The sequence below is a fragment of the Lissotriton helveticus genome, chromosome 7 (assembly GCF_964261635.1).
Source record: "Lissotriton helveticus chromosome 7, aLisHel1.1, whole genome shotgun sequence".
In the NCBI taxonomy this organism is placed as follows: domain Eukaryota; kingdom Metazoa; phylum Chordata; class Amphibia; order Caudata; family Salamandridae; genus Lissotriton; species Lissotriton helveticus.
In genome coordinates this window covers 1,524,712,506-1,524,728,253 of record NC_136068.1, presented here as the reverse complement: position 1 = coordinate 1,524,728,253, position 15,748 = coordinate 1,524,712,506, and the positions used below count along the sequence as shown (strand labels likewise).

At 43.0% G+C, this 15,748-nt stretch overlaps 1 protein-coding gene across 3 annotated transcripts in view; it reads left to right on the top strand.

The window, feature by feature from the left end:
* The first annotated feature begins 4,844 nt into the window (after positions 1–4,844).
* TMEM143 (transmembrane protein 143) overlaps positions 4,845–15,748 on the top strand; it is a 229,327-nt gene continuing 218,423 nt past the window's right edge. The window contains exons 1-2 of one of the 3 annotated variants that reach the window (XM_078654970.1): positions 4,845–4,967; positions 14,457–14,679. In XM_078654970.1, coding sequence (XP_078511096.1) covers positions 14,479–14,679 — 201 coding nt within the window. In that variant the 5' untranslated portion in view covers positions 4,845–4,967; positions 14,457–14,478. Of the gene's footprint in view, positions 4,968–5,093; positions 5,156–5,546; positions 5,662–14,456; positions 14,680–15,748 lie in introns of those variants that run through there. The other 2 variants (XM_078654969.1, XM_078654971.1) reach the window with 2 other exon arrangements.

Sequence of the window (15,748 nt, the reverse complement as noted above, 5' to 3'; positions counted from 1 at the left end):
CAGACCATCTGGGCCGGCCGCTTTGCCTGGAAGTATATTTAAAATAGCGGCCTTAACTTCTTGCTGAGAAAATATTATTTCATTGCCTGACAATCCCATTCCATTACCAGACAACTTCAGATCTGGATTGCTATTACTGCACTCTATTGGGGGAGGCAAGGGAGTTTGGTCGATAACATCGCTATACAATTTTAAAAAATGAGCATGCCATTGTTGTTCTGTAATATGATTTAAGATAGGATCGGTACCCCTCCGATCTAACTGATTGATCAGTTTCCAGAAAATAGTGGAATTCTTCCCACTGGCAGCAATTTTGAGCTGCTGCCAATGCTCTTCCTTCCAATTTTTCTTTGCTAGGGCAGTAGAGCCACGGTACTCCTTTCTAGCTAACCTTACTGCCGTTTGATCCTTTGATTTTATCGCTGCACCAATGACCTGTCTTTTGGCTCTGCATTCGGCTGTATACCACAAGTTCGCCCTCGGCGGTCTATTGGCCACTGATGAGTTCCTTGGGATGTTTTTAAGAAAGTACTCTCCTATTTTCCAGTGAACTCTTTGTATTGGTTCAATAATATATGCCCCACAAGGGAAACCTCTCCCCAATCCACCGCTGCAAGACTTGAGATTTCTTCTTTAACTAAAACCCTAATATTATTGAGTTTCTCCTCTTCGCATTTTACCACCTCCCACCTCAGTTTTCGGTTACAATTGGAGGGGATAACTTCCTTCGTGACCATCTCTAGGCCCCCATTAGTACTAAACCCTTGTGCCCAATTGATTTCCATGCATAATGGGTTGTGATCGCTGTCTGAGGACTGCTTAACCTCCATATCTTTTAAACTAGCCCAAGAATGAATATCTAAAAATAAATAATCAATTCGCGAGGGACAACTTATTCTATTATAGGTCATTGCCCCTTCCCGATCGGAGATAGTCCGCCCGTTTAGTACCCTTAAATTATGTTCCAAGGCTAATGCATTCAGCTGTATTGCTCTGGCAGTCCACTTTTTAATAGGGGCCAGAGCTAATGGGGGTATAGCCTGTCTCCAGTCTTCAGAGTTCAAGCCCAAAATATCCTCATCATCTAGGGGCTCAAATGTACAATTAAAATCACCCCCCAGCAGGATTTTAGACCTAGGTGGAAGCTCTGACAATTTTGTATCTAACAGCTCGATAGTTTCCGATCTTAAACCACCCTGAACCCCTCTTGCATAAGCACAGAACACATGAACAATTTCCCCATTTCGGTTTTTCAAGGAGATATGCAAAATGTCATTGGACTGTGTATTATGTATGGTGACAATACAATTCAGGTTCACCCTTACCCAAATGAGCAGTCCACCCGAAGGGTGGCCTTTTCCTATAGAGACTGCTGAGACAAAATAAGTGGAATATCCGTTTTTATACTGAGGGGACAAGCTCCAGGTTTCCTGGAACAAACATATATGGAAAGGATCAATAAAGTCGTGCCAGTCCGGATTGTCAAGATTTTTCCTTAGTCCCGCAATATTCCATGAGATGATCTTAATTGGAGAAGGAGCAGCATTTGATAAAGCAATTACAGATGATAGCGGACAATCCAATTCGGTCATTCTAGTGGTCACATTGACCTCAGGCACTTCAATCTTTCCTCCTGATATGGATATATCCTGTAAAGGCCTTATCTCCTCCATTAAACCCTTTTGTTCGGAGGCATGGGTTAAATGTCAATCAACTGCTTCCAGGGCACTAAAACGATTAAAACAGGGTAATGAAGGTGGATTGTACTGGTGTCCGTACCATTCCCTCTGTGACTGTTTAAACCCAAAGGGGGCCTACCTACTCTTCTTTGTACTGTACTCCATCCTCTCTCCTCACCCCCATCCCAACAGTTTGCAATGTAATCCTGGGAGGGCTCTTCTCTCAACCCTCTTTTTATGTAATTAGAGGGCTTTAGCCAACTCCACCTATTACTGCGGTGATCTGCAAGCATATAGAAATAGGAAAGAGGTTTGACTAGAATGGGTGAATTGATGTCACATGAAGGTCTAGCACAAATATACTCCACCGTGCGTGGGTCCTCAAATGTGACGACTATACAGTCCCCTTGGACATTTTTGGGGTTCTCACCCACCCATGGTTCTCTCTCCAACATAAGTAGATTACTACGGGTATTGGGCGGGAGTGGGTAATTTCTGTCTAACCAATGGCAGACTTTGTTTTTAAGAGCCCAATACGATTCTGATGAAGAGGGGGAAAGCTCAGGGACTCCAATTAGGACAATTACATACGGATGGGCATCGGGGGGCAAGTTAATATTCCGGCGTAGTTTGTTATTCGCTGTATGGGGTGGTGGTGGTTTTGGCCCAGGAGTGATGGGTGGTGTGGGGACAGCAGTAGTGGGACCATTTACTGTATGTGGTACACTTGGCACAGTGGAGAACGATTTAGTACTGCTATTTGTATTAACCTTAATTGGTGGTTTTTTGGACGAACACACTTTCGGGGTAGGATTTTTCCCTACAGCTTGTATATTAGACAATGGTAGTCTAGCAGCAACCGGTGGCAATCCACCAGTTGTCTTTTTCCCAGGAACAATTGGTCTAGCTTTTAATTCCTGGTTTAAGGCCTGCAGTTGATCTTCAATACCTTGAAGTTAGTGCAGATCCCATAGTTATAGTTGACGCGATTGGTAGTTCTAATAACCCAATTAGTACACCGGGTGAAGTTGAGGTGGAGAGGGAAACTGTGGTTATTTTGGAAAATAGTGAAGGCAAAGCAGATGGTCGCCGTGTTTCACACCCCCTACCATTGGGCATTCCTGAAGATACAATCTCAACCCCAAGCATGGCAGACCTTCTTGAAGAGAGTAGCCAGGATGAATCTTTTGAAGAGCCTGAAAATAGTAAAGGCATTTTTATGAGCTCTATAGCCGAGCTGATTAAATCCCCACTATCCCCCTTGGAATTTAGACTTCAAGGTATTGAAGATCAACTGCAGGCCTTAAACCAGGAATCACATTTTAAGATTCTGCAAATGGTTGGACATAATTCTTAAAGAGAACCGTATATTAAATTGTTTGTATTTATTTTTAATATGTTCATTCTGCCTTTTTTTTACTTTATCAGTTAGGAGTCATTAAGGCAGCTAAAGAACACATTTGATTTGTTTTACTTTTTACATTTACCATTTAAGGTGTGTACAGGTAATATAAAAAAGCTGCTTTAGGTGATTTTTTGATTTTTTTGTACCTGTAGGAACATTAAAATACTGGCCATGCCAGTATAAAACCAGCCAGATGTCAACCATACATGCCAGCAAACCAAATTTAGGTGGGGGACTCCTGATTGTTTAAACAAAAAGTGACTTTGTTTTAGATGTCTCCCGCCTTCAATTGCCTCTGTCTCAGTAGAAGTCAATAGGGAAAATACATTGCCCCAATTTTGTTTTCAAAATCTCCCAGTTGAAAATATTAGCATGGTCACCCCTTCGCCATGTTAGAAAAGTATCCTCACAATTTTACACAAAAGGCAAAATGTAAACAAATAGCTGGTATTTATTTCTATGATGGTAGCAACCCTAGGTCACGCCTGCTTGTTATGGAAGTGAAAATGCACTAACGCAAAACATAGGTGGAGGTACCCAAAATACTGATGAGGTGTTAGGCTGTGTCAAGTAAATGATTTTAGTTTATAATTTAGGCCCCATTTGTGCGTCTTTATACACAATAGCTTTCTCTGTGCTTTCTCTTCTCGACTTAAATGCAGGGTTAATGGACAACAACAGTCCCATTTGTTTCGTGAATTCCAATGGTTGTCCTTACATAGCAGCAGTCCCAGGGCTTTAAGTGGGCAGTGTCTCACTGGGTCTGAGCTCCAGCAGGTTTTTTAAAGGGGGCCTCGAAACGGGTCTCTATCGGGCTCTGTTTTGTGCCCTGGCACAGGCGGTCCGGTTTTTTTTCCGGACTGCAGTGACAGCAGGCACATCGATGTACGCGTGGTGAGCATTGTAGGGGAAGGGAAATCCTTTGAAGAGAGTCATTTTCTCTCTAAATTCCCCTTCTCTTTTTGAATCTCAGGAGCAGTAATATTGTCATGGTGTCACCACCAGGGCTTTAAGTGGAAGTGTTTTCAATACAAGTCACAGTTGCTGCTTTTTTATCTGATGCAACTAGCAACCAATGACAAAGCCAATAGTCCTGACTTGAAGGTATGATGTTACTTGTTGTATCATATATCTGGATGCAATGACAGGAACAGCAAAATACAAGTGGGGGGGGGGGAGAGGGTGCACACTCTGCTAAACACAGATTTGTAGTTTACATGTTGTTAAGCCACGCCCTTAATTACATTGACCACGCCCCTTTGAGAGACCTCCCAGTTTTTACATCCCACTTAAAGCCCTGAGCAGTCCCTTTACACAATGAATCACTGTATTCCCCAGCAGATAGATAGTTGTTGTACTGAATCTTGGTAACATTGGAAAAGAGTAGCCTTTCTTCTATTAAAGTTGTTCTCTCTGTAAAAAGGTGGTTCACAGCAATGTTTAATACATCATTGTTGAAAAGACAAATCATAGAATCCTTGTCCTTAAAGCCTAGAATGTCCTAAATGTATTTTTTGCCAGCCTGACTTTGAACTGGAGCATGCTTACGTTGTTGTTTAGCAGATTGTTAATAACTACGTTTGGTCTAAAGTTGTATTCACACGCGCATGCGCGGCATGCAGTGAAATACGTTGGAAGGGCGTCCTTCAAAATTAAATACAAGCTCCGTTGTCACTTTGTCACGCGCTGACAACACCGTTTTCGGCGACGTCAGAAGAAAACGATGCGAAGAGGATTATAGGGTGGCTTCTTTATTTTGAACTATCTTTAAGTTATCAGGTGCGCGTGCAATTGGTTATCAAATAATCTGCACTAGCTATGACCATAGCGGTTTTGCCGGAACGTATGCTACTGAATTCGTTGAGCTAATATCCCGATTATCGGTGAGTGCCATTCCAGTTGGGTTTCTACCTGTCATTGTACAATGGCTGAATAGTTAGCACAGAATCTGAAGGTGACACCCCATCAGTGCCCGTCTTCAGCTTCCACGACTCATGAGGGGCGGAAGAGGAAGTGTTCGTAAGAAGCCACTGCGCATGCGCGGAATGTCAATGTCAGTTGCTGTTCTGAGGTTAGGTGCTTGCTATACGTTATGCTTGTATGGTTTTCTGACGCATGGCAAGGCTGTGGGGCTGTCTTGTTTCGTGTCGCTGGTTGTCATGACAGCGCTTTCTGCACGCAGGTGCATTTGCTCTTATTATATTTTTTCTGGCCTCTGCGTGTCTCGGGCTCCTTAGAATGTCACGTTTGAAAACCATTTAAAAGGGCATTTTGATTAAAGACAATATGAACTGTTCTGAGATGCGAGTGAACTGGGCAAAATGACATACAAAACAGTTTGCGTTGCTGAGTCTGGGATCACCTGCACATGTAGATGCTTGCAAAGCAAATTCACCAAAATATTGCTGATACTCAGGCCCTACAAACAGATCTTGAAGGCAGCTTCAGTGCGCCTTGTGATGCCATGCGATCCTTGGACAAACCCTGGAACGATCGCACGCCTATTTTTCCTTCGTGTTGTGACTTAAGTACTGCCAAACCATTTCCTTAGCTCACCTTCCCTACTGCTCATCCAGGGTGAGTGCTGGAGTCCTTGGTGATGAGTGGAATGCTGAATGCCTGGTGCCTGGTGATGTGCATGAGTGTTAGTTGGAGTGTGCAGGCAGAGCAGCAAAGAGGCTGCTCCTGTTATCATCTACCTACTTACCTGGAACTTACCTCGGAACTAAGCTTTAATAAACCATCTACAGAATATACACCTCGGCTAATGGACTTTGTATTACAACACCTCGTACCCAAAAAACTGGTATAAGTCCTAGAGAATAAGTGACTGAATACTTAGCAGATATATCTTATACAAACCAAGCGTTGTATAAAGACTATAAATGGCTGGAGTTTTTTATTAGTTTGCTAATAGTATGACATGAAGATGGCTATCCCCACCCCCTTCTATACCAGCCTGCACAGAGTAATATCCCAATGAAGAGAGCACAAGATTTATAACTCTTAGTGCTGATCAGATGTTGCAAAGAGTTGTGCAATCTACTGCTTACCCGTGAAATTACAATAGGATAACACAGGGGTATGTCTATTGTAGTAAATTACTTCTCTACTGTTCTCCCCTAAATAGAATTTACTATTGACATCATAGAATGCCTGGGTGTCTCTCTGGCTCACAGTGTCAGTTGGTCAACTCAGGCTGAGCTGCTTGGAGCTTGCTCCAGGTGGGGCTACATCTGTACTTCCTATCTTCTCCTACTCAGCTATCCTGGAAGCAAGCTACAATAAAGGATTATCTAACTATACAGCTGGACTGTGTATCTTCCTTTACCACATGTATTAATTGGAGAGATGTAATTTTAAGGTCTGAGTCATCAGATACGAGTAAAAAAAACATTGCTGTAGTAGAAGTTCTAGATTGTGATCCTGGTAAAATAATATGTCTACTGCAAGTTAGGGTTTATCTTTCAGTTGACAGGTTCCAATCCATGTAGGGTGGGGGTTGCCTACTTCTTGTAACTTATGCTTACTGCATTTGGCGCTTTCCAACCCCAATTTAACTAGTCTGTGGTTCTCCTTGCTGAGATCTTTGCACAGCCTGCAGAACACCGGTTTGAATCATTACATGACGAACTCAGACTCTCACACCTAAGATTGCTAAAATAACTACATTTGAAAGTGGTAAAATAATAGCGGTTTTCCGAGTGTGAATTAGGACTATGGGCTATATGGGTATTTAGCCTCTGCCTTATCTCTTATTAAAATGTGCATGGAATTGAGTCATATATGTTTGTGGTGCACATTCCACTCCTCTAACCAAAATGATCGAAGAGCGTTAGAAAACACAGAGAATTGGTAGTAACCCCCACTGTAGTGGTATCATCCCCTTAACATTTAATACAGTCTGACATCTTTACATCCGTTCTAAAAGGGAAACTCCTTCTGGCCCACACTAATGTAGGGTGTTGGACTATAATCCTCTCTTGTTTTTGATAAGTGGACGGATATGGCAGGGCCTAAAGGGATAATATTTTTCCAAAGTCAGGAGAAGTACTAACCCCTGAATGGCACTTTTAGATTGCTGGGAATTAAACCCTTTTCAAATCATGAAAGAGGCAGCTTTTACCCCTTTGAAAATCAAGATGACTTGCAACCTAGGGCTGCTACTTATTATTCAGTGATGCTAGGAACAGCCTTGAGTTGTCTCTTGAAACAAGAACTTCTGGCAACGTGAAACGTACTTTTTAAATGTATTTATTGACTTTTTTTCTGTATAAGCCAGAATAAAAGATACAAACTGAAATTAGTACATCACAGACATCGAAGTTGATTTACATTTCTTATGACCGGCATTAAATGTACGCAGACCACAGTACGTTAAAGCTGTTCCACCATTTGTCCAATATCATTGAACAATGAGTAGGTCCTCATAAAGTTGTATAGCCTGGCTGTGTGTCAGGTAGGTGAATCTTGCAATGTTTGGAAATGCAGCGTACTATGTTCATAGTGAGGCCAGTATATATTAGGCCCATTAGCTGGTGGAAGTGTAACGTGATATTTCCCCATTTGTTAGGTGCAATATATTAAATCTGCTAACCGGGCTTTAGCTGTAAAAGCTTGGTCTCTGCCTCATTCCCAAGCCACACAGTGCTTGATGAACAGAAATGCCACTGCAGCAGATCTTCTTATGTGATGCGGAGTTCTCTTGTGTGAAGGTCCAGTAATGCTATCCTCTGGGATGGCAGGATCCTCATCTCAAACATAGAATAGATGAAAATCTAGAGCCAGTATTTACTGATTTCAGAGCATGCCCAAGGTAAATTGAGGAAAAGCGCCTCTGGGACATGGCATTGCATAGACCTGAAATCCTCTGCGATACCACAGTTAAACTGATCTAGGGAGTATACTATATACTTGTAGTGAACATTTTAAATGGATCAGTTTTAGCCTCCTATTGAGGGCAACGGTTCACATCAGTCATTGCCAACATTCAGTACATTGTCTGTAATGGAACGCTGAAGGCCTGTTGTCCATCTTTCTTTGGCTTATGGAGTAGTGGGGGCCTCCTCCTGTATTGAGGTGTATACTTTTGTGATAATGTATTCGTTTGTTTTGACAGGAGGTTCTTGTTGAATGATGGGCAGCTCGCCCTGTTTGATGTATGTATTCTGTAATAGAGCAGAATGTCGAGTGATATGTGGTCTGGCATGTCAGTGATGGCTGAGCGCTCCTGAAATGTATTCCCAGGAAAGAAATCTCCTATTTTAACTAGTTCCTAGTGGGTAGTTACCTAAGAAACGTATGTTTTGTGAGTGGTTGAAGCGTGTAGTGGCTTAGCGATTGTTCTCGGCATAAAGGATGAGGCGCTAAAGCAAGTAGAGTAAGTTACTGAGTTTATATTACTTAGGCTACGCCCACACTTGCAGGATTGGACCCACAAAAAACCTTTAATTTCTCGTATCTTTCGTCTTTAGCATAAGTGCTGACGCATTACCAATACCTCTTCATTTATTTTTTTGAGTTTTATATAGAGTGAACTTGACTCGAGTGTATGAGAGCGGCTCACACTGTTTGCATAACAGCAATTACATGAGATACATTTGGAGTAGTTAGAAATACAAAGTGACAGTATGTAATGAAGTATATGAAAGACGTTAGGATATAGTTGCAGATACAGTTTTGAGCTATATGCGGTAAATATATTAACAGGGCATTACATATCACAGAAGTAATTGCACATGGTTATGTGTTGTTGTAAATAGAAATACATAATGGCAATTATAATGGAAACATTTCAGCAGACTGTAATATAGATGAACACCAAGGTACCGAGAAAGCTAGGGTAGGGGTCTCAAGACGGTGGTGAGAGAAAGGAACAGTTTTCGCCGAGCCAGTGTGGCTCAGATTTGGGGAGAGAGCGCGGGATGGGAGCAAAACAGACCAGTCAAATGGATTAGAGAAGAGTGTTAAGATGTTAGTTGACGAGAAGTTTCAGCTTCTTTTTGAAGTGAGGGAATGAGGGATTTTCACTTAGGTCTTGGGGAAGTGAGTTCCATATTCTGGGAGCATTCCTGGAGAAGACTCGGGTGCGAGATTTCTCTTTCCTAAATTTTGGCAGAATCAGGAATAGTCTGTTGGAGCTTTGAAGAGGTCTCTTTTGACAGTCTTTTAATAATTTATTTGAGAGGTAGACTGGCTTTTCCGTGTAGTGAGCCTTATGAGTTATGCAAGTCGTTTTGAGTATAGCTCTTGCGCTTTCATTCACTTTCATATGGACTTATAACACCCTGCTGCTGTAGGACTGCAGTTAAAGTGAGGCAACCTGAGGGAGCCCTCTCCTCCCCCAGTGTTAAGCAGGCTGGCGTTTGGGTAGTAGTAACACCCATGTACAGATTCAGAGGCAATTTTCTTGGCAGAATGTTGGTTCTGAAAGACAGTAGCCCTTAGTGCAAGGACAGTCATATTGGTCTTTCAAAGGCAGCATGACTTGGGCTTCAGGTTATGATTTCTGCATTGGTCAGTGCCCCTATGTCCAGAGCCACCAATCCAACTTTAAGTTGCAGCACACTTTGGAGCTGTTCCAAGTTGTGACGCATTGTAAATGTTGGTCAAATACAATATCATCATGTATTGACATTTTAAAAGGATTTTTTGTGTGATTATTTAGTTTATTTATCAAGTTGCCTATGCTTTTTTTTCATATGTATTAGCATTTTAACAACATACATTGCAGTAGCAACATCTCAAAAAGCAACAGTCAAGGGGGAAGGGAAATAAGTGGGGGATACGGGATCCAGTACAGAATTCACAGCTAATTTGATGAACAGAGCACCACAAATTAAAGTCTGAATAGTACATGTTAGTGTGACATTTCGAATAGCAATCGTAGTACTCCGCTTTAGTATGCAAGGTAAGTGACACAGGTATCCCAAGGGTTATCAGGCAAAGGTGCAAGACGGGACTGCATAATTGTTCAATTTCCCTTGAGCTAGCTGCTCCTAAAATTCCAATCTAGGGGACACATCACAGCGCTACCCACACTTTGGGGGGGAGGCAGGGGGTGGGGTTGTGGCCCTTGAGTGCAAACATGTTGAATATCTGTTGATCGACTTTGTAAGGGCATCACTTCCCAGTATTGAGCCAACTGCTCCTGACAGTACGATGCATCCTGCAGCAATGAGGCAACCTGAGGGAACCCTCTCCTCCCCCAGTGTTAAGCAGGTTGTAGTAACATTATGGTTGTGATACGACGTGAGGATGTCAGTCAGTAAGTCTTTAACATAGCCAAGGAGGCTAACAAGCGGGGTATACAAGATCTGGTGTTCATTGATTGGCTGGATCATCAAATGTGTCTCCCCCGAGTAATCCATGATCTTAGGGCATTCCCAGGCCAGGTGTAGGAACACGGCCTCAGGTGTCGAACACCTCGCACATTTTGCCACCTTCCTTAGCCCCATATGTTTTAACAGTATGGGAGTGCGATATAATCTGTGCAAAAACTTAAAATGTATGAGGCGCAGTCTGTAATTGGGTGATGAAGCCGCAGTCTGCGCACAGCAATAGGGCCACGGGTCGGCCATTATCGGGGGGTCTGTACCTAGATGCCACTGGCGAGCGCTGCAGGCACGCATACTGGCACCTTATCCTGCATCACAGTGTGTAGTCTAGTGACTAGTTTACGATGAGAGTTAGTGGTGAGCATATGTTCAGGAGCATGTAGTGTTGGTGGAGGTGCCGGAAAGGTAGCGTGATTTGCACAACACGTGGCGCGGATTTGAGTGTAGAGGAGCAGGTCTATCAGGGTGGGCTTCGGAGTTTCAGTTGGCACATGTGTGGGCATGAAGTGGCCATTTTGGTATAGATTAGTGTATGTGTAAAGGTTTTTATTCTGAGCCCAGTTGTGCATTCCATCAGTACCAGCAACTTGGGATTACGCGCTATAGGGATAGAGGGAGCGTATATGCAGTCAAGGGATGCTAGCCACTGCATTCCGTCCCACGCCCATTTTACACATTCCACTGTTCCGCAGGCGCCTAGGTGGGTCTGTAGGGTTTGTGTATCGCTTTGGATAGCGGGACTGGAGATGTCAAGTCTGCCTCCACCGCAGTGTGTGGTTGGAATATTACCGGGTACAGACAGAAATGTAGATATTGGGTTTGCGTGCATAATGCATATAGCTTCATGTCTGGAGCATTTAGGCCACCCTGACGAAAAGGCAGCGTAAGGGTTTCCCAGGCTATCCCGGCTATTTTCCTTCCAAAGCTAGGGATATCAGATTGGATCTCAGATGTTTAAAAAACTGCTGTGTTAGCGAAAGGGGGAGATTGAAGAAGAGGTATAAAAATTTAGGTAGCACAACCATCTTTGTGATAGCCAATCGCCCAATTAACTGAAAGGGGGAGGCAATTCCAAATTGGTATTCTTTCTTCCAGCCAGGAGAAGGCCTTGCCCTGGTTGGCCTGCCATAGTTCGTCCATGTCCCGGCTCAGCCACACGCTTAAGTATCTGACTGGTTCAGGCACACATTTTAGCGCAAATTTAGACTCAAATTGCCTGTCACTTTCAGTGAGAGGAAATATAACCGACAGCCCAGTTTATTGTTGTGCCCAAGATTCCTCCAAATTTTATGACCTCCCTAATATTATTCTGGAGGTTCCTAATGTACAGTGCGATATCATCCGCATACATGGATACCAGATTTCCACGCTCTCGGAATCGGATCCCCCTGTGGGCATGGTGCTGGCTGCCAGGGGTTCCATGGCTTTGGCAAAGAGGAGAGGGGACAAAGGACATCCCTGTCGTGTGCCACGTGTGACCGAGAACGGATAGGAGAGTAGGCCATTTACTTGCAGTCTAGCTGTGGGGCAGTATATAATAGTTTATTGAGGTTCAAGAAACGTAGGCTTAACCCTAAATGCTGTAGGAGATGGAATAAAAAGGGCCAAGGAATCGAACGCCTTAGTGGCGTCGAGTAGGGCAACAACTGCAGCCACCCTCGGGTCCACGACATGCATGACTGCAAGCAAAGTGCAGAGGTTGTGTGCGGTTGATCGATCAGGTGCAAAGCCCGACTGATCCGGACGGATCATGTCAGGAAGAAGTGGGGCCAGGCAATTGGCAATACATTTTGCCAAAATGTTATTGTACACGTTGATCATGGATAGCGGCTTGTAGAAGTCATGTGATATGGCTGATTTGCCAGGTTTAAGTATAGTAACAATGACCACCGCGCGGAGGGACGGGAGTAGTTCCCCGGACTCTACAGACAATTGATACATAGCTAGAAGATGAGGGGTCAGTATAGTGGCAAATTCTTTGTAGAAAGATGTTGTGAGGCCATCAAGGTCGGGGCTTGTCGTTAGGCTGACTGCCAATAATGTGCAGGACTGTCTCCTCTGTGAATGGGGAGTCCAGATTTTGACGATGTACGTCATCTCGCGATAATAGTTGTACAGATACAAAATATCCTTTAAGTTGGTCTGTGGGGACATGGGATTTGGTTTGATATAATGGTTTGATATAATTTGGAGTAATAGGTGGTTATCACATTTAGTACAGCAGTGGGCTCGGTGTGGTATTCCATGTTTTCGCCTACAAGGTCTACAATATAGTTATTTGCGATATAAGGTCTGAGCAATTGGTCCAACGTCCTACTGGAGCGCTCTCCCTCTCCATATCAGCAGGCAATCAACTCCTGTCCCAGATAATGTACTTCTCGTTCCGCATGTCTTCTTATATTCTAATAGAGATTCATGCATGCACGCCATGATGCTTTGGTCATTGAATTGATGAAATTCTTGTTCTAATGCTCTTAGGTCAGCTTGAGGCGTGCAAGTCTCGTGCAAATAGCCCTCAAGACTCCTGCTTGTTTCGCAATACATGTACCTCTTATGACTACTTTAAAGGCCTCCCAAAGCACTGACGGGGACGTAATTGAAACTTTGTTTGTTGAAAAATTGTCAATGATGGGGGCTCGTATTTCGGATCGCAATATTTGGTCTTTTAGAGCTGTGGCAGACAATTCTCAGTAGAAGGCGCGCAAGACGGCAAGGGGCATGGCCAGTTTCAGTAGCACTTGGGCATGATCAGATAATGTTCGGGGCAGTAGCGAGGCACTGGTCGTCCATGCTAGGACCTCTTTCGTGATAATCCAGTAATCTATTTGGGACCAGGCTCCCGCCGTGGATGTGGGCCATGTAACTTCTCTGCAAGTATTGTGTTAAAAAAAATGGCAATCGTCAGTCAAGCTGTGGTCCTGGATCAGGGTGTGTATCTGTGTCGCAGCTCGAGGGTGTGGGCCTCGAGAGATACTAGACTTGTCCATGTACGGGTTAAAATAACATTAAATCACCCCCCCCATATTATCTCCCCGGTCCTAGGTTAACAATGTGACGCCCCAAAATTCGGGGCAGTCAGTATTGGGCCCGTAAATGCATTGAAGTATTATTGAATGGTGGTGTAAGTGCCGGCCAGAAGAACGAACCGACTTTCTGGGTCTGATTTCACTTGTGTAAGTCTCCATGATATGTTTTTGCGAATTATTAGAGCCGTTCCACGCGCATAGTTAGAGTAATATGATGTGTGTGTTTCTGCGCACCATCGAGCACACAGGCGAGGCACTGTCGAGGGGGCAAGGCGATGTTCCTGTAAGAAGCATATATCAATCGTATGTCTTGTGAGGTAGGTGTGCACAAGACGGGCTTGAAAGGGTACTTTAAAGGTAATTGTATCCATTTTGAATCACATATTATCCTTGCAAATGGGTATTCGAGATTATAAATGATGTAAAGAAAATAGTTTTCAAGAAAGTGGTAGTAAACTTGAATGGTCGGTATAAAAGGGCTGTTTTTTAATACGTAAAGACTATTTACTGAATGCATTTGTTTACAAGATAAAGGGGGAGAAAAGGCTTTATATTGCAGCCAGATGCATGACTCACTAGCGTCTTTATCTTTGATTATCTCCCCATTAATACCTTTATTCTTCTTTCAAGACAACTTGCAGCTCTAGAAGGAGAAGAAGGTTTATTTGTTGATTGATTTTTCAACAGTCATGCCCTCCACTACTACAGCAGGACACCACCAGCTTTTGACTGGTCAGGAAGGGTTTAACAGAGTGAATGTGTATCCACCTCTTTGTTAGTTGTCATCTGCTCCGAGACCCTAAATACGATCTAGTGCTGTACCTGAGCGTCACATACCCATGCAATGTGAATCAGTGATTTTTCGGAGAACAATAAATATAACACGTTATTATATATAAAAAAAGTAGTTTCGTTCGAAATATTTAGGTGTATTTGGTACTGTATTGTGTTCTTTAAATGGCTTGACTTGTTATGTCAGATCATTTACTGTTAGTCACTGTTTCCATAGCTACCCCTGAAAAAGCTACAACATGGTCTATGCGGCCTGGGCCTGCCGTGTGGCCTGGGTAGGGGTCTCCAGGACATCTGCCCGCAGCATGGGCAGTCTATCTACCAAGATTGCAGAGTACCGCAAAATGTGGAAACCAACACAACCCAGGGACTGGGACCTGCAGTACAAAGAGAGATTCATCCCCTTCTCCAAAAGTCAGCTTGTGAGCACCCTGCTGCAGGTAGGAAGGGAAGGGTGGGTCAGTGGAAGGAAAGTGAAAACACTCATGTGGATGTTGTTGTTCGATGTGTTGCTGAAATTCTATGACTATTTTAATTTTAATGTTTAGTTCTAAATGGTCCCTCATAATTCCTAAGCAATTCAATCTGGGATTGTATATAGATTGAGACAATATTTGTTTGATTTAGCATTTTTTGGTCAGGTTTTACAGATTGACAACTCTTTTACTATTATACTTCTGATGCCTCAGCATGCGTAATACTGTAAGATGTTCCTCCATTTTGGAGGTGTGTCGTATGAGGGCCATTAATCTGACCAAAATTAAAATTGGGGTCCGTATCACAAGTGTTTTGACTTAACCCACCATGTGCAAAACAGCCTACATTTCATTTTGACATTCCAACTAAAAAGAAATAATTATCTTACTTTCTTAGGTCAAACTAAAAAATCGTCCATGGTTAACCATTTTGCTTCCAGAAATATTTCTCATTAATGTTAATAATGTTATCATCATCATCATCGTCATAAAAACGTTATTTCGGCGTATATGGCCATAAAAGTACAGTGCATTACAATTATCTCATAAAAAACAGCCATTGCTCTGCATAGAGCACCAGATCACACATTATTAATATAGAATTTCGATCATATTTACATTGCGGGATCGCCGCTCCCAGTCGCCATACTCAACATGCCAAAGACTAACCCATGGATGTGTGAGCCACAGGATACTTGTACAATATGTGGGCAACATGAGGCTTTTACATTAGGCAGACGTTGAGGTTCAGTAAAGTGCATGTGCATGACCAGTAAGGTGGCTTCTGATGTGAAAGGTTTTGTCTTTGAGATAGTTCATGTCCCATCGATCGAACACAATTGTATTCTGAACTTGTCTCAATAGGAGAACATATCTTAATGGTAATTGAACACCATAGAGTCCCTCTACAGACCTTTTTTGGAGGCTTTTCTTCCAGGAATAAAAGCACAAGCGATACTGCAGGTATGCAAATTCTCATTGCAAAATGCTCACCTGGAATATTTGGGGATTATTTAAAAATGTTAGTAAAAAC